The sequence below is a fragment of the Salvelinus fontinalis genome, chromosome 4 (genome assembly GCF_029448725.1).
Source record: "Salvelinus fontinalis isolate EN_2023a chromosome 4, ASM2944872v1, whole genome shotgun sequence".
Classification (NCBI taxonomy): domain Eukaryota; kingdom Metazoa; phylum Chordata; class Actinopteri; order Salmoniformes; family Salmonidae; genus Salvelinus; species Salvelinus fontinalis.
Genome location: NC_074668.1, coordinates 35,212,627 through 35,228,299, shown reverse-complemented (window position 1 = coordinate 35,228,299; position 15,673 = coordinate 35,212,627). Strand labels below are relative to the sequence as shown.

The 15,673-nt window shown below is 45.4% G+C and overlaps 1 protein-coding gene across 18 annotated transcripts in view; it reads right to left on the bottom strand.

Annotated features, from left to right (window-relative positions):
• LOC129853625 (ankyrin-1-like) overlaps positions 1-15,673 on the bottom strand; it is a 192,295-nt gene that overhangs the window by 79,839 nt on the left and 96,783 nt on the right. For 14 of the 18 annotated variants that reach the window (XM_055919851.1, XM_055919862.1, XM_055919854.1 and 11 more), the window contains exon 2: positions 10,829-10,921. The exons of the other annotated variants lie outside the window; for them this stretch is intronic. In XM_055919851.1, the coding sequence (XP_055775826.1) occupies positions 10,829-10,921 (93 nt within the window). The remainder of the gene's footprint in view (positions 1-10,828; positions 10,922-15,673) is intronic. 18 annotated transcript variants of the gene reach the window in all.

The window sequence follows — 15,673 nt, the reverse complement described above, 5'->3', positions numbered from 1 at the left end:
TGTTTTAGTACTATATCCCTTGACACAATGATGAAAATAATCATGGCCTCTAAACCTTCAAGCTGCATACTGGACCCTATTCCAACTAAACTACTTAGAGCTGCTTCATGTGCTTGGCCCTCTAAACGGCTCTCTATCCACCGGATGTGTACCAAACTCACTAAAAGTGGCAGTAATAAAGCCTCTCTTGAAAAAGCCAAACCCCGTGTTCTCGTGAATAAACATTTGACTATTGTAGGCTGGGCCTCTGTCTGTTTTCATTTCAACCAGTATCTTACAAATTCTGGGTTGCAGACTGAGTAGTTAATTGAAGTTCAGTTTATGAACATTGAGAACATAATTCTCTAAACAATTTGGTAATTCGAGCGGATTTCCAATACCTGTCCCTGTCGTCCGAAGTTAACAAGCCGAAAACCGTGCACGGGCGGGTTGTTGACCCGTAAATTAAAGACCTGTCCCCTGACATTGGGGTTCCATAAACGGCCGGTATATATCTAAGGTCGACAGAGACAGTGACGGAATCCAACCAACATCACTTTTCCCAGTCTACGAGACAATGTTAGTAAATCTTTATTCACGGATTTGGGGGGAATGATTTAAGATATCTTTGATTTGATGTTTTAAAATACTTCGAATTTATCAATAATAGAAGCTTAATTATTCTAAACAGATTCACTAGGTTTCTACTTTGTGTTTTAACCAAAATCGATAGGAAGGCAGGTCCGAAATGACCTGTGGTAAGGTGCACTACCATAAATAAAATAGCTTAATAGACCCGAGGTAAAGGCCGGAAGGGGTAATTAAGATAAGGACATCAAATAGGTGCTGTGAGATAGGACAGTCATTTTGTACAAATAGGATAACTTATGGCTAATTAACATGCGGTAAATTAGCCATAGATCCGATTCAACAGTCATACCTAGATAAAGTCCTAAGTGAGGATATAAACTAGGCTTGGTGTGATAGGAAGGTAATTCTATGCGAACGAGAACTTAAACGATTCAAAAGTCAACACTGAAATAAAGTGCAAAAGGGAGGAGAGGGAAGCCTAATATAGCGGTGTGAGATACGAGGATTTAACTTCAATAAGTCCCAAGAAACAACAGAAAAATAGGCTGCTGACTAGGGATTTACGACCCCTGGAAAATAGGTTATAGGTTGTATACGTGTGAGACCTAATGTCCAATCGAAAGACACCTCTATAGATAAAGTTTCCAGCCAGGAGAAACACTCATAGGTTAGCACATACACATAGAGTGTGAGAGTATACTATAGAACATAACTATAGTAATTGGATAATGGTAGAAAGCACACACATAGATCATAGAGACTTAATATAGATACACATAGGTTAAAAGCACATACACATAGATCGTGAGAAGAAGCAGAATAACAAGGAAAGTTCATTAAATAACATGGGTAGTAAATCCTCAAAGGAGGTCCCAGAATTAACCGGGGATGAGAGGTAAATCTAATGCCCAAAATGGAGAAAGAAGTGCAAATTTGAGAGATGTCTAGATGTAGAAAAATTTGAATGAATGATAAAGTAGATACATAAGACGTGTGTAGATAGTCAAGGGAAACAGCAGGTCGAGGGTTAGATACCTGGCTGTCTGAAGCCCAGAAAAAAAGAAGAAAAAGAAAAAGGCAAGTGTAAAGAATAGGGGAGTTGGTTTATATTTGGCTGAGAGGAATACAGGTCTGAATAGTTAAAACCTTTACGATTTGTGATAGTTTTTGATTAATTAATGTTTTCTTGGTTTGATTGTTTAGGGAACACCAGTGAATTTGAACAGGAAGTTAATGTATTTTAACATTATAATCTGTCAGGTCAGTAAAATGGATTGCAGGTTGAGTTAATTTTATTTTGCAGGGACAGTGCACATTAATCACAGTTGTGTGTGTGTGTCTAATGGCAGGGTATTCCTATCAAGCATTTTGAGAGACTGTTTGCAGACAGACTGAATGGGTTTTAATGTTGCAAAGCAAGCTTGGGCCGAACTAGTCAAGTAGTATGTTAAATTAGTGGAATTTCAAAGATTTAAAGTACAGTATTGTATCCAAGGGTAGCGCATGTTCAATTAAGTACACATAACCATTGAGGAAATTTAACAATGTAATCTTGTTTTTAGCCTTTGGGTTTGAGGAAATTTCCATTTTTCCTAGAGACACGATATCTTAAAGGGGTACACACACATATGGAATATGTTAAGTTTTATTTTCTGAGTTTTAATTAAACATGTGAATTATTTTGATAAAGGGAATGTTCTGGGAAACTGAGATACAACATGTAGAAAAGGGATGATGTTTTTTCTTTAATTTGTCTAATATAGTAAGAAACACTGATGTGAAAGGGTGTATGACTTTTGACATCTATCATGGCTTTCCTTTGTGGTCTGATCAGCCTCATGGGAGGGCCATTTGGACAATGAATTTAAGGTAATTTGTAATACTGATTTCAAGGTAATTTTGTGTAATTGTTAATTGTGATGGAGTTTATAGTTCTGATGTCACGATCGTGTGGAGGATTGACGGACCAATACGCAGCTTTAGGAAAATAAGCCATCTCCTTTTTATTGACGAAGAAGGCAAACGAAACAAAAACACTTAAACACTAAACAAAACAAGAAAACGATCGTGAAGCTAAACAACGATGTGCACACACTGGCTACAAACGTATCACATAGACAACGCTAGACACATGTACTCAACACAAACCCATATACTATACCCAACAACCCCTTTACCATAAAAAACACCCAAAACCAACAAAACACAAACATTCCCCATGTCACACCCTGACCTAACTAAAATAATAAAGAAAACAAAGAATACTAAGGCCAGGGCGTGACATAACCCCCCCCTTAAGGTGCGAACTCCGGGCGCACCATTAACCAGTCTAGGGGAGGGTCTGGGTGGGCTTCCATCCACGGTGGCGGCTCCGGCTCTGGTCGTGGTCCCCACGTCACCACAGTCCCTAACCACCTCCTTAGCTTCCTCCAGATGACCCCCCTCCACATTAACCCCATTGCATTAAGGGGCAGTTCCGGACTAAGGGGCAGTTCCGGACTAAGGGGCAGTACCAGGGTAAGGGGCAGTACCAGGGTAAGGGGCAGTACCAGGGTAAGGGGCAGCACCAGGGTAAGGGGCAGCACCAGGGTAAGGGGCAGCACCAGGGTAAGGGGCAGCACCAGGGTAAGGGGCAGCACCAGGGTAAGGGGCAGCACCAGGATAAGGGGCAGCACCAGGATAAGGGGCAGCACCAGGATAAGGGGCAGCACCAGGATAAGGGGCAGCACCAGGATAAGGGGCAGCACCAGGATAAGGGGCAGCACCAGGATAAGGGGCAGCTCCGGACTGAGGAATGGCAGCTCCGGACTGAGGGACTGCAGCTCCGGACTGAGGGACTGCAGCTCCGGACTGAGGGATGGCCCATGGCTGGCTGACGGATCTGGCTGCTCATGGCTAGCTGACGGATCTGGCTGCTCATGGCTAGCTGACGGATCTGGCTGCTCATGGCTGGCTGACGGATCTGGCTGCTCATGGCTGGCTGACGGATCTGGCTGCTCATGGCTGGCTGACGGATCTGGCTGCTCATGGCTAGCTGACGGATCTGGCTGCTCATGGCTGGCTGACGGATCTGGCTGCTCATGGCTGGCTGACGGATCTGGCTGCTCATGGCTGGCTGACGGATCTGGCTGCTCATGGCTGGCTGACGGATCTGGCTGCTCATGGCTGGCTGACGGATCTGGCTGCTCATGGCTAGCTGACGGATCTGGCTGCTCATGGCTAGCTGACGGATCTGGCTGCTCATGGCTAGCTGACGGATCTGGCTGCTCATGGCTAGCTGACGGATCTGGCTGCTCATGGCTAGCTGACGGATCTGGCTGCTCATGGCTAGCTGACGGATCTGGCTGCTCATGGCTGGCTGACTGATCTGGCTGCTCCTGTCTGGTTGGCGGCTCTGGCAGATCCTGTCTGGTTGGCGGCTCTGGCAGATCCTGTCTGGTTGGCGGCTCTGGCGGATCCTGTCTGGTTGGCGGCTCTGGCGGATCCTGTCTGGTTGGCGGCTCTGGCGGATCCTGTCTGGTTGGCGGCTCTGGCGGATCCTGTCTGACGGACGGCTCTAGCGGCTCCTGTCTGACGGACGGCTCTAGCGGCTCCTGTCTGGCGGACGGCTCAGTGGGCTCATGGCAGACGGGCGGCTTTGCAGGCTCATGGCAGACGGGCGGCTTTGTAGGCTCATTGCAGACGGATGGCTCAGATGGCGCTGGGGAGACGGATGGCTCAGATGGCGCTGGGGAGACGGATGGCTCAGATGGCGCTGGGGAGACGGATGGCTCAGATGGCGCTGGGGAGACGGATGGCTCAGATGGCGCTGGGGAGACGGATGGCTCAGATGGCGCTTGGCAGACGGGCAGTTCAGTCATCGCTGTGCAGACGGCAGACTCCTGCCGGCTGAGGCGCACTGTAGGCCTGGTGCGTGGTGCCGGGACTGGTGGCACCGGGCTGGGGACACGCATCTCAGGGCTAGTGCGGGGAGCAGCAACAGGACGCACAGGACTCTGGGGACACACAGGAGGCTTGGTGCGTGGTTTAGACACTGGTGGTAAAGGGCTGGAGACACGCACCATATAGCTAGTGCGTGGAGGAGGCACTGGTGGTACTGGGTTGGGGCGGGGAGGTGGCACCGGAAATACCGGACCGTGCAGGCGTACTGGCTCCCTTGAGCGCCGAGCCTGCCCAACCTTACCTGGTTGTATGCTCCCCGTCGCCTGACCAGTGCGGGGAGGTGGAATAACCCGCACCGGCCTATGTAGGCGAACCGGGGACACCATGCGTAAGGCTGGTGCCATGTACGCCGGCCCGAGGAGACGCACTGGTGACCAGATGCGTTGGGCCGGCTTCATGACATACGGCTCAACGCTCAGTCTAGCCCGGCCAATACGTGGAGCTGAAATGTACCGAACCGGGCTATGCACGCGTACAGGAGACACCGTGCGCTCTACTGCGTAACACGGTGTCTGCCCGTACTCTCGCTCTCCACGGTAAATACAGGGAGTAGGCGCAGGTTTCCTACCTGACTTCGCCACACTCCCTTTAAGGCCCCCCCCAAGAAATTTTTGGGTTGTACTCACGGGCTTCCAGCCTTGTCTCCGTGCTGCCTCCTCATATCGCCTCCTCTCGGCTTTAGCTGCCTCCAGCTCTTCACGAGGAAGGCGATATTCTCCCGGTTGTGCCCACGGCCCCTTACCATCCAGTATCTCCTCCCATGTCCACGAATCCTGTGTAGGTGGGTCCTGTTGCCGCTTTCCATGCCGCTTGGTCCTGTATTGGTGAGTAGTTCTGTCACGATCGTGTGGAGGATTGACGGACCAATACGCAGCTTTAGGAAAATAAGCCATCTCCTTTTTATTGACGAAGAAGGCAAACGAAACAAAAACACTTAAACACTAAACAAAACAAGAAAACGATCGTGAAGCTAAACAACGATGTGCACACACTGGCTACAAACGTATCACATAGACAACGCTAGACACATGTACTCAACACAAACCCATATACTATACCCAACAACCCCTTTACCATAAAAAACACCCAAAACCAACAAAACACAAACATTCCCCATGTCACACCCTGACCTAACTAAAATAATAAAGAAAACAAAGAATACTAAGGCCAGGGCGTGACATCTGACATATTTGTAATTTGAACCAATGAGAAGAAAGAAATGGTATAGCCTTGGACTAATGGTAGACTTATGTTAAGTATTCAGGACATATTCTAAGTCGACAGGACAGGGATGTATGACATCTGTGGTGATCCAGGATCATTGAGAGGACGAGAAACTTAATCCAACCTATGTAATAACCTTAGAGATTACTACCATAGACATGTGATTTTTCTAAAATCCATGAGTTCAGACAGGGAGACAGTGAGACATTTAGTCAATATTTGGAAACAACCTATATTTGATACTGACGGTTGTGGGAAGGAGCGACAGACAGATAGTATAAAAGGCAGACGGAGAAGGGCTATGCGGAGGCCTAAGGTGACCTTGATGGTTTGGGAGAAGGAGGGGGGGGGGGGCAGGAAGTGAGTCAGCCAGGGAGAGAGCAAGACAGAGGGAGAGACTGGGAGTGAGGAGCAGGAGACCTGGAGCATTACGAAGGTTAGAATCTCATAATAAACCAGGATTGAGAGAAGACAGAAGTGACACAGAATAATTAGAAGACGATGAGAAGATACCCCAATTCCCACTCATAACCTTACCGAACACCAGAGCTGGGGATGGAGCATAACCAGACACGATAGAAGTCTATAGGGAATGGACACAGAGGGATGTAGCAAGGGCATTGGAAGGAGTCGCACATCCTAAGACAGGAATAGGGGGATTCAGAAAAGATTTGGTACAAGGATAAGTTGCCCATATTACCTGTCATTGTTTCGATATGCATCACTGTGTGTGCCCCTAGAGGTGTGAGTATGGGGTGATACCTAGCAGATCGACTAAGGGCAAGAGAGGGTTGGCGGTTTTTGGGAAGAGTAGGGACTCTGAGCTGCATCAGTCTTGGTAACCTTTCTGATACATCCAGATATACCACCTGCCGGTACTAATTATATGACGCCATTGTCATTGATAAAATGTAAAAGATAAACTATATAATACAGTGAGTGTCTTACAGAATAAGGAGTCAAAGAAGATCAAGATTTACGGATTTAAGGATTTAAGGATTAGGATTTAAGGTAAACATTAAACAATTCCCTAGGAAAGCAAATAACTTTACAGGGATTGGGTTGTCAAGGTTGAAGTACTCGGCCAACCCACCTCGGTTCACTTTAACTCCTGATGAGTACCAGTGTTATAGATACAAGAATGACACCGAGAACTTAGATGATTTTAATGGCTGAAAGGTAATCGTTAATGTGACTGACTTAGGTTAAGAATTTTCTCCTGTACTTCCAAACCTAACAGCACCTATAACTGATGTAGGGTGGGCTCGTACCAGCAAAGGATGCATACGACAGAAACTACCAGAAAGGGTGGTTAGGAACTTGCGCCCCGGGGTTATTGGTGCAACCAGTTCGAGTTAGTCATCAGAGGCCAGTTATAGGAGGCTAAAGTAGGCACGGGAGGAGTTTTGACCAGGATGGGAGTAGCTTTGTCTAGATGGATGCTATTGGCATCCCCAGGGATTATACAGATTAATACAAAGCTATGAATCAAATAGGTGAAGACTTTACCACTACGTTCTTTTGGTGGTTGACAATAAATGAAAATGTGGAGTGGATTAATGACATCTATTATAATCAACAGAGATTCGTGAATGATACTGGGGATGCAGTAAAGGGGTTCTCTGACCAATTATCCGCCACCTCCCTCATGACCTGGTAAAATAGACTGACTCTCGATATGAGGCCGAAGAGGCCGAAGGAAGATACCGAGAACAGTTAGACTGTGTTTGAACACACCTGGCAGGAAGTGAGAACTTGGGAGGATTTCTCAAGGTCTCAGGTCAGCTAGGCCTCGTGAATAAACATTTGACTATTGTAGGCTGGGCCTCTGTCTGTTTTCATTTCAACCAGTAACTTACAAATTCTGGGTTACAGACTGAGTAGTTAATTGAAGTTCAGTTCATGAACATTGAGAATATAATTCTCTTAACAGTTAACTGCCTTGTTCAGGGGCAGATTGCTACCTTGTCAGCTCAGGGATTCGATCTAGCAACTTCCGGTTACTGGCCCAACACTCTAACCACTAGGCAACCTGCCGCCCCAGGTGGCAGGCAAACAAGAAGAGAAGGAAACACAAACACATACACTCTCTTGCTCTCTGAGTATGTGCACAGAAGATAACAACAACATGTAGACAAACAAAAAGACAAACTAAAAACGATTCATGATTCCTCCACACACGCACCACAAAAGGAAAAATAAGTATGTAAAGCCTGTATTTGTGGTTGATATTAGGGCATATATGAACTGTTGGGATGTCTTAACTGTGACCTCTATTTTCTGTGATGCAGATATAGTACAATATAATAGCTAGTGTGAATAGAGTATACAGTGTTTACAGCATCACCTGGAAGTGCATGTGCTGTGTGGAAAAAGTACTGTGAAAGCCGTATGGACCTGTAGTACTGTAGAGTATGGAGGTGAAGGTGGGATCATTGTGTAATTGGGGTTGTAAGGTGTTGAAGACAATACAGGTGGAGGAACAAGAAAGCATCAGGTTGTTTTAAACGAATAAAACAGACATCACATAAACACAACGTAGACACAACACAACGTAGACACAACACGACGTAGACACAACACAACGTAGACACAACACAACATAGACACAACACAACGTAGACACAACATAGAGACAACACAACATAGACACAACACAACATAGACACAACACAACATAGACACAACACAACATAGACACAACATAGACACAACGGACACAACATAGCATACTTACATAACATAGACACAACACAACGTAGATACAACACCACAACATAGACACAACACAACATAGACACAGCACAACGGACACAACATAGCATACCTACATAACATAGACACAACACAACGTAGATACAACACCACAACATAGCATACCTACATAACATAGACACAAAACAACAGACACGACACAACAGACACAATATAACATACTTACACAACACAGACAACACGACACCACACCACACCACACCACACCACACCACACCACACCACACCACACCACACCACAGAAACACAGAAAAAACCCAGCAGTGACACAAGACAGACATCACATTGACACAACTCACAACAGCTTCAGCACAGACAAAACACCAAAACACACCAGAAAAAACACAGACACAACACACTCAGATGATACCAATACACAGCTTGGAACTGTGCAAGTACACAAACACCTAAACTAAGTACAGCACCAGACATACAGACAATCAGAAGGTGAAGATACAACCACATACAGTACCAGTCAAAAGTTTGGACACTCATTCAAGTGTTGTACTTTATTTTTTTACTATTTTCTACATTATAGAATAATAGTGAAGACATCAAAACTATGAAATAACACACATGGAATCATGTAGTAACCAAAAAAATGTTAAACAAATCAAAATATATTTTATATTTGAGATTCTTCATAGTAGCCACCCTTTGCCTTGATGACAGCTTTGCACACTCTTTGCATTCACTCAGCCAGCTCCATGAGGGAGTCACCTGGAATGCATTTCAATTAACAGGTGTGCCATGTTGAGGTTAATTTGTGGAATTTCTTTCCTCCTGAATGCGTTTGATAAAAGACCAAGTCCATTTTATGGCAAGAACAGCTCAAATAAACAAAGAGAAACGACAGCCCATCATTACTTTAAGACATGAAGGTCAGTCAATACAAAACATTTCAAGAACTTTGAAAGTTTCTTCGAATGCAGCAAAAATCATCAAGCACTATGATGAAACTGGCTCTCATGAGGACCGCCACAGGAAAGGAAGACACAGAGTTACATCTGCTGCAGAGGATAAGTTAATTATTACCAGCCTTAGAAATTGCAGCATAAATAAATGCTTCACAGAGTTCAAGTGACAGACATCAACTGTTCCAAGGAGACTGTGTGAATCAGGCCTTCAAAGTGAAATTGCTGCAAAGAAACCACTACTAAAGGACACCAATAAGAAGAAGAGACTTGCTTGTGCCAAGAAACATGAGCAATGGACATTAGACCATTGGCAATCTGTCCGTTGGTCGGATGAGTCCAAATGTGAGCTTTTTGGTTCCAACCGCCGTGTCTTTGTTAGACACAGAGTAGGTGAACGGATGATCTCCGCTTGTGTGGTTCCCACCGTAAGGAGGAGGTGTGATGGTGTGGGGGTGCTTTGCTGGTGACACTATCAGTGATTTATTTAGAATTCAAGGCACACTTAACCAGCATGGCTACTACAGAATTCTGCAGCAATACACCATCCTATCTGGTTTGCACTTAGTGGGACTATCATTTGTTTTTCAACAGGACAACGACCAAAGACACCTCCAAACTTTTGACTGGTACTGTACATGTAATCATTTTTGCTCTCTCTCTCACTCTTTCTCTCACTCTCACTCTCACACTCACACTCACTCTCTCGCTCTCTCGCTCTCTCGCTCTCTCGCTCTCTCGCTCTCTCGCTCTCTCGCTCTCTCGCTCTCTCACACACACTTGTGAACACACACAAATACAAATAAACAGAAGCATATTTTCTAAATCAGAAGAACCCACAGGAAAAATAGTTAATTACACAGTATCTTTGTTGTGCGCTTCAATTAAAGCCTTTTTAATTTCCTTCTACACGTAATATCTGTATAGATACAGGAACGTGTATGAGGACTATTTTGTGGGAACTATCATCATAGTATATTTTGCCCGTGGACTCTTGACATGTAATATGCTGCATGAGAAAACATGTTCTGATTTAACCGCACACAAGGATATAGATAAACACACTCACGTTAGATGAGTATGCATAAATTCAAATGAAAACCAAAGACAGAAGTTAAACACGTCAAGCAACGACAACAGGAAGAAAGAAACAGCTCCAGCCTGACTCAACGACCCTCGACTAAACCAGCTCACACCACAACAGCAACACTGGACTCAACACAACCAGATAGAGCTACAGTTACTACAAGCAACAGACAAGAACAAAGATAGAGAGTAAGATCAACAACAACTGCAAGAGCAACAACAGTGACACACACTTTTAAAAAGACAGATACAAGATGGTCATATATAGATATATAAGTAGTAAAAAAAAGCCAGATATACGTGTGGCGTATATTTACTGCTTCATCAAAGTGCCATACTCCTTGGCCATCCGGCAGCTCAGAGCTCAAACTATCGTCCTGATCGATTAGCCAGCGATGCACCGCGTGGGCCTAAAAAGACACGACATACAGGTAAGATAGAGTCAAGTTAATCTCAACAGTCACAGAGAGAGAGGGAAGAGGAGAGGAAGGACAGGGGAGAGAATGGACAGAATAATGGGCAGGGTAACGAGAGAGGTGGAATAGAAAGGAAGAGCATCATATTCAGACATAGGAGAGGAAGAGGAGGGAGACAGAGGCAGGAGAGGATGCATCCCACTCCATCCCAGTCCCATGGCTGTACACATATGGCAGGACCATGGGGTAGGACCATGACAGGACTATGGGAGATGACGTCACACACAGTGGTCAGTGCTCGGCATGGGGGGGTCAGGAATGGGTGCTAGAGATAGAGATGTGCTTGTGAAGGGGTGCTACTCGCCTATGCTGATGGTAACAGATCCTGTATCTTCTAAAGTGATGGGTCATTATACTATTCCAGTGAGTTTTTAGCATTAGAGGCTCTCCCGATGTGATCTAACTTATAAAGGATAACAGATGCTGTTTCTGGGCAATTACAGTTAACTACAGGTGCATGCCAATCATTTTCTTGGTGGAGATGCGGTGTACTTACCATGGCTTCACATAGGAAAAGGTACAGTTAAAATTCATACTGTAATCAGGGTGAATACATGGAAATTACACAAAAATATGCTATTGACAGTACACTGTAGTTACAGTACCTTGAACGAACACGTAAAGTACATGTAAATACACAGAAACCAAATCCAACTGCATTATTACACTGAATACAAAGTAATAGAAATATTGTAACACTCAAACAGTTCATGTATGTTGCGTTGTATTGTGATACAATCACAGCATTGGGACACGTTTATGTTGTAAAATACAGGGTGCAACATTCATTACAATGTACTTTGCATAGTATGTAGTGTTGTGGAAGTGAAGCAGAGAATATTGTTATTTTGCTTGTCTATCACACATATACTGGGAACCGTGTGGCATGTGTGAGAAAGAACAGAGCAGTGCAGGTTAGGTTGAAGCAAGCAGAGGCAGAAGATCAGTTTTCAGCAGATAGGCATGGGGTCTTGAAGGTGGAGAGTGCCCGAACACATGGACTTGAAAATGGGGGGAGCGGTGTCCCAGAAAGAGACAAAGATGATGAGACTAGGGGACAGGGGACAGGGGATGACTTTAACCACCACCCCTAATAGACAGCACTCTGTTTTCTGCAAGCAGGGCCTGAATGACTCTGCAGAGGATGCATCCTCGCCCCCTACAGGGGTACAGTCCTCTCTTCTCAGAGACAGACACTACCACACTAGCCTGCTTTCACAGGGAGGAGGATACACAGATAACGACTGCAAAGAGAGATCAACATGCAGGTGAAGAGACCCTGTTCAGACTCCCTCCCTATGCTGTGATCAGAGTAAAGAAGTGAGTAACAGCCCTGTTCAGACTCCCTCCCTATGCTGTGATCAGCCCTGGTGCTAGCCCTCCTCTCTGTTTCACAACATACAACTCTCACCCACCCAATCTGTTACTCTGAGCTCTTGTTGTGTCAGCACGAAAAATAACACAACACAGCTTCTTGGCGACACTCTGAGGACCTCAGAGCACAAATACCTGACAAGGAGGTCTGCAATCCTTCTGCAGAGGGCTAAGATTACATCATCCCAAAATGAATGTGTATGTGTGTGAGTGAGATGCAGGCTTGTCCTGCTACAGTGGTTGAGTTGCGTCACAGTGTGTCAGTTAGTTAATGGAGGAATTGGATAAATATAGCTGACGGAAAGTAATGACAGAGAGAGAGGAAAGAAGGAGAGAGCGGGAAGGAGGGATAGAGAAGAGAGAGCTGGAGAGAGAGAAAGAGGGAAGGTGGCAGGGAAGGAGGGTGATGGAAATAGGGAGGGAGGGAGGGAAGGAAGGAAGGAAGGAGTGTGATGGAGAGAAAGAGAGGGAAATAGGGAGGGAAGGAGGGGGAAGAGGTGCTGATAAGAGTAACATTGACTCTAAATCCTTTGGGAAAGCCAGAGGCATGAGGAGAGATACAGGGGAAACACTTCACACTGGAATGGTTACACTTCAGATTAGGAGCTAAAAGTATAACACTTAGAGCAGGGACTCTCACAGTCCCTCAGTAGTCCCCAGGTTAGTTTGGCACGTATGCTACTAACTCAATTAAATATGTGTTTCACTATGCAATTGGGAAATAAATTAACTACCGACTGACTACTGGAAAATATAGTGCAAATAGATCATCTACAAGTATCATTGCTAGGCTTCTACCAAACACGGTTTATAAGCAATAGGCCTAGTAATGATACTGTACAAATAAGGACCTACAGAAGTGATCAGGAGCTCCCTTCTCTCTTTTCCTCCCTCTCCCCATCTCAACTATCTCATTCCCTCTTTCCCTCGATCCCTCCTCCATCTCTCTCTCTCCCATCTCTCCCTCTCACCGTCCCTCCCTCCTTCCCCCATATCTCTCTTTCTCCCTCTATTTCTTCCTCTTGGCAGTGGGGTTGAATGTGGTTTTAATCATAATGCAACTCTGCTGACTGTTGGAGCAGGGTCAGTCAACTCTGTCAACTCTGCTGACTGTTGGAGCAGGGTCAGTCAACTCTGTCAACTCTGCTGACTGTTGGAGCAGGGTCAGTCAACTCTGTCAACTCTGCTGACTGTTGGAGCAGGGTCAGTCAACTCTGTCAACTCTGCTGACTGTTGGAGCAGGGTCAGTCAACTCTGTCAACTCTGCTGACTGTTGGAGCAGGGTCAGTCAACTCTGTCAACTCTGCTGACTGTTGGAGCAGGGTCAGTCAACTCTGTAAACTCTGCTGACTGTTGGAGCAGGGTCAGTCAACTGTCAACTCTGCTGACTGTTGGAGCAGGGTCAGTCAACTGTCAACTCTGCTGACTGTTGGAGCAGGGTCAGTTGGAACTCTGTCATCTCTCCACATTCATTTGCAGCTCATCCTTTCCACTGTCAATTAATGCAGCAGCACAGAGGATCAATGCATGGGAAGTTGTGTGTGTGTGTGTGTGTGATGGGATCCAAGGTAAATAGAAAGTGAATGGTAGCGCAATGACAGGATGAGCAAAGACAGAGGAAACAGAACAAAACGAGGCAGACAGAACCAGGAGGTAGGCTGACTCATTGCCAGAGAGTGAACTCCTGACACTGTACTAATCGATAGCCTGGACAGCTGTTGTCACCCAGAGACCCAATCCGTGAGCTAGAAGGCCATGTCATCAGCGTTAAGAACAAATTCTTATTTACAATGAGGGCCTACCCCGGCCAAACCCGGGCCAATTGTGCGCCGCCATATGGGACTCCCAATCACAGCCGGATGTGATACAGCCTGGATTTCAACCAGGGACTGCAGTGACGCTTCTTGCACTGAGATGCAGTGCCTTAGATTGCTGCGCCATTCGGGAGCCCAAGGGCCACATCTCACACTAAACCATGGTTCCATTCAGAAATCAGCCCGTTCAAAAGAGATAAACAACTGCAGTGGAGTTGACATTATTAGCATAATGCTGAATGTATCCAGTTGAGCTGTGAGGTTTCGTTTCACTTGGCTGAGATACACAGTGCATGAAGCCCTCATTACAATAAGCATTCCATGGAGAGAGAGAGATAGAGAGAGAAAAAACCTAGCCAGTCGAACAACAATAATTCAACCGAAATGTGTCTTCTGCATTTAACCCAACCCCTCTGAATCAGAGAGGTGCGGGGGGCTGCCTTAACCCATAAGAGTCTAAGCCCTGTCTAAGCCGGAGGGTTCTACTAAGCTACAGTATTTGGAATTGTTTTCAGAAGGTCATACCAAGGATCATTTAGCTATTGGATTTAGAATTTTAAGATTCCTTGAAGTAAAAAATAAATAAAAATGAATTGATGAACGTTTATTTTTGGCCACTGCTATTAGCCCATACAAATGCATTGAAAAATATATTCACTACATGGAACAACAGATGGTCCCCAACCAAATCTAAAGGAAGTTTGTTCTGAAGTGTCTGTCCTATATTTGAGAGATATAAGAAAAATCTGTTGATTAGTTGATAATTAGTTGATATTTTTTTTACATGTATTTTGGCACTTAACAGTCTAAGTCTGTATTTACAGTGGTGTTTGTGCTCCACTGTTTGCCCTTTCCTTGTGGCAACAGGTCACAAAATCTTGCTGCTGTGGTGGCACACTCAGGCATTTCACCTAATAGATATGGGAGTTGGGATTTGTTTTCCAATTCTTTGTGGGTCTATGTAATCTGAGGGAAACGTGTCTCCAATATGGATATACATTTGCCAGGAGGTTAGGAAGTGCAGCTCGGTTTCCACCTCATTTTGTGGGCAGTGGGCACATAGCCTGTCTTCTCTTGAGAGCCAGGTCTGCCTACAGTGGCCTCTCTCGATAGCAAGGCCATGCTCACTGAGTCTGTACATAGTCTTAATTTTGGGTCAGACACATTGGTCAGGCATTCTGCAACTGTGTATTATCTGTTGAGAGAGAGAGTCGAAGTTTCGCAAAGGCGACGCTTCCTCTTAACCACAGAGATGATCAAAGAGCTGTTCTCCTCTGTGATGTTATGTGAATCAGCCTGCTTTAAAGAGAGAGATCCACAGGCTTCTAACAGAGGGGGCAGAGGGACTCCAGGGGCAACCTAATAGAATGGACAGAGGGCAACTGTCTTCCCTTCCAGGCTGAGACCTCCACACACACACACACACACACACACACACACACACACACACACACACACACACACACACACACACACACACACACACACACACACACAC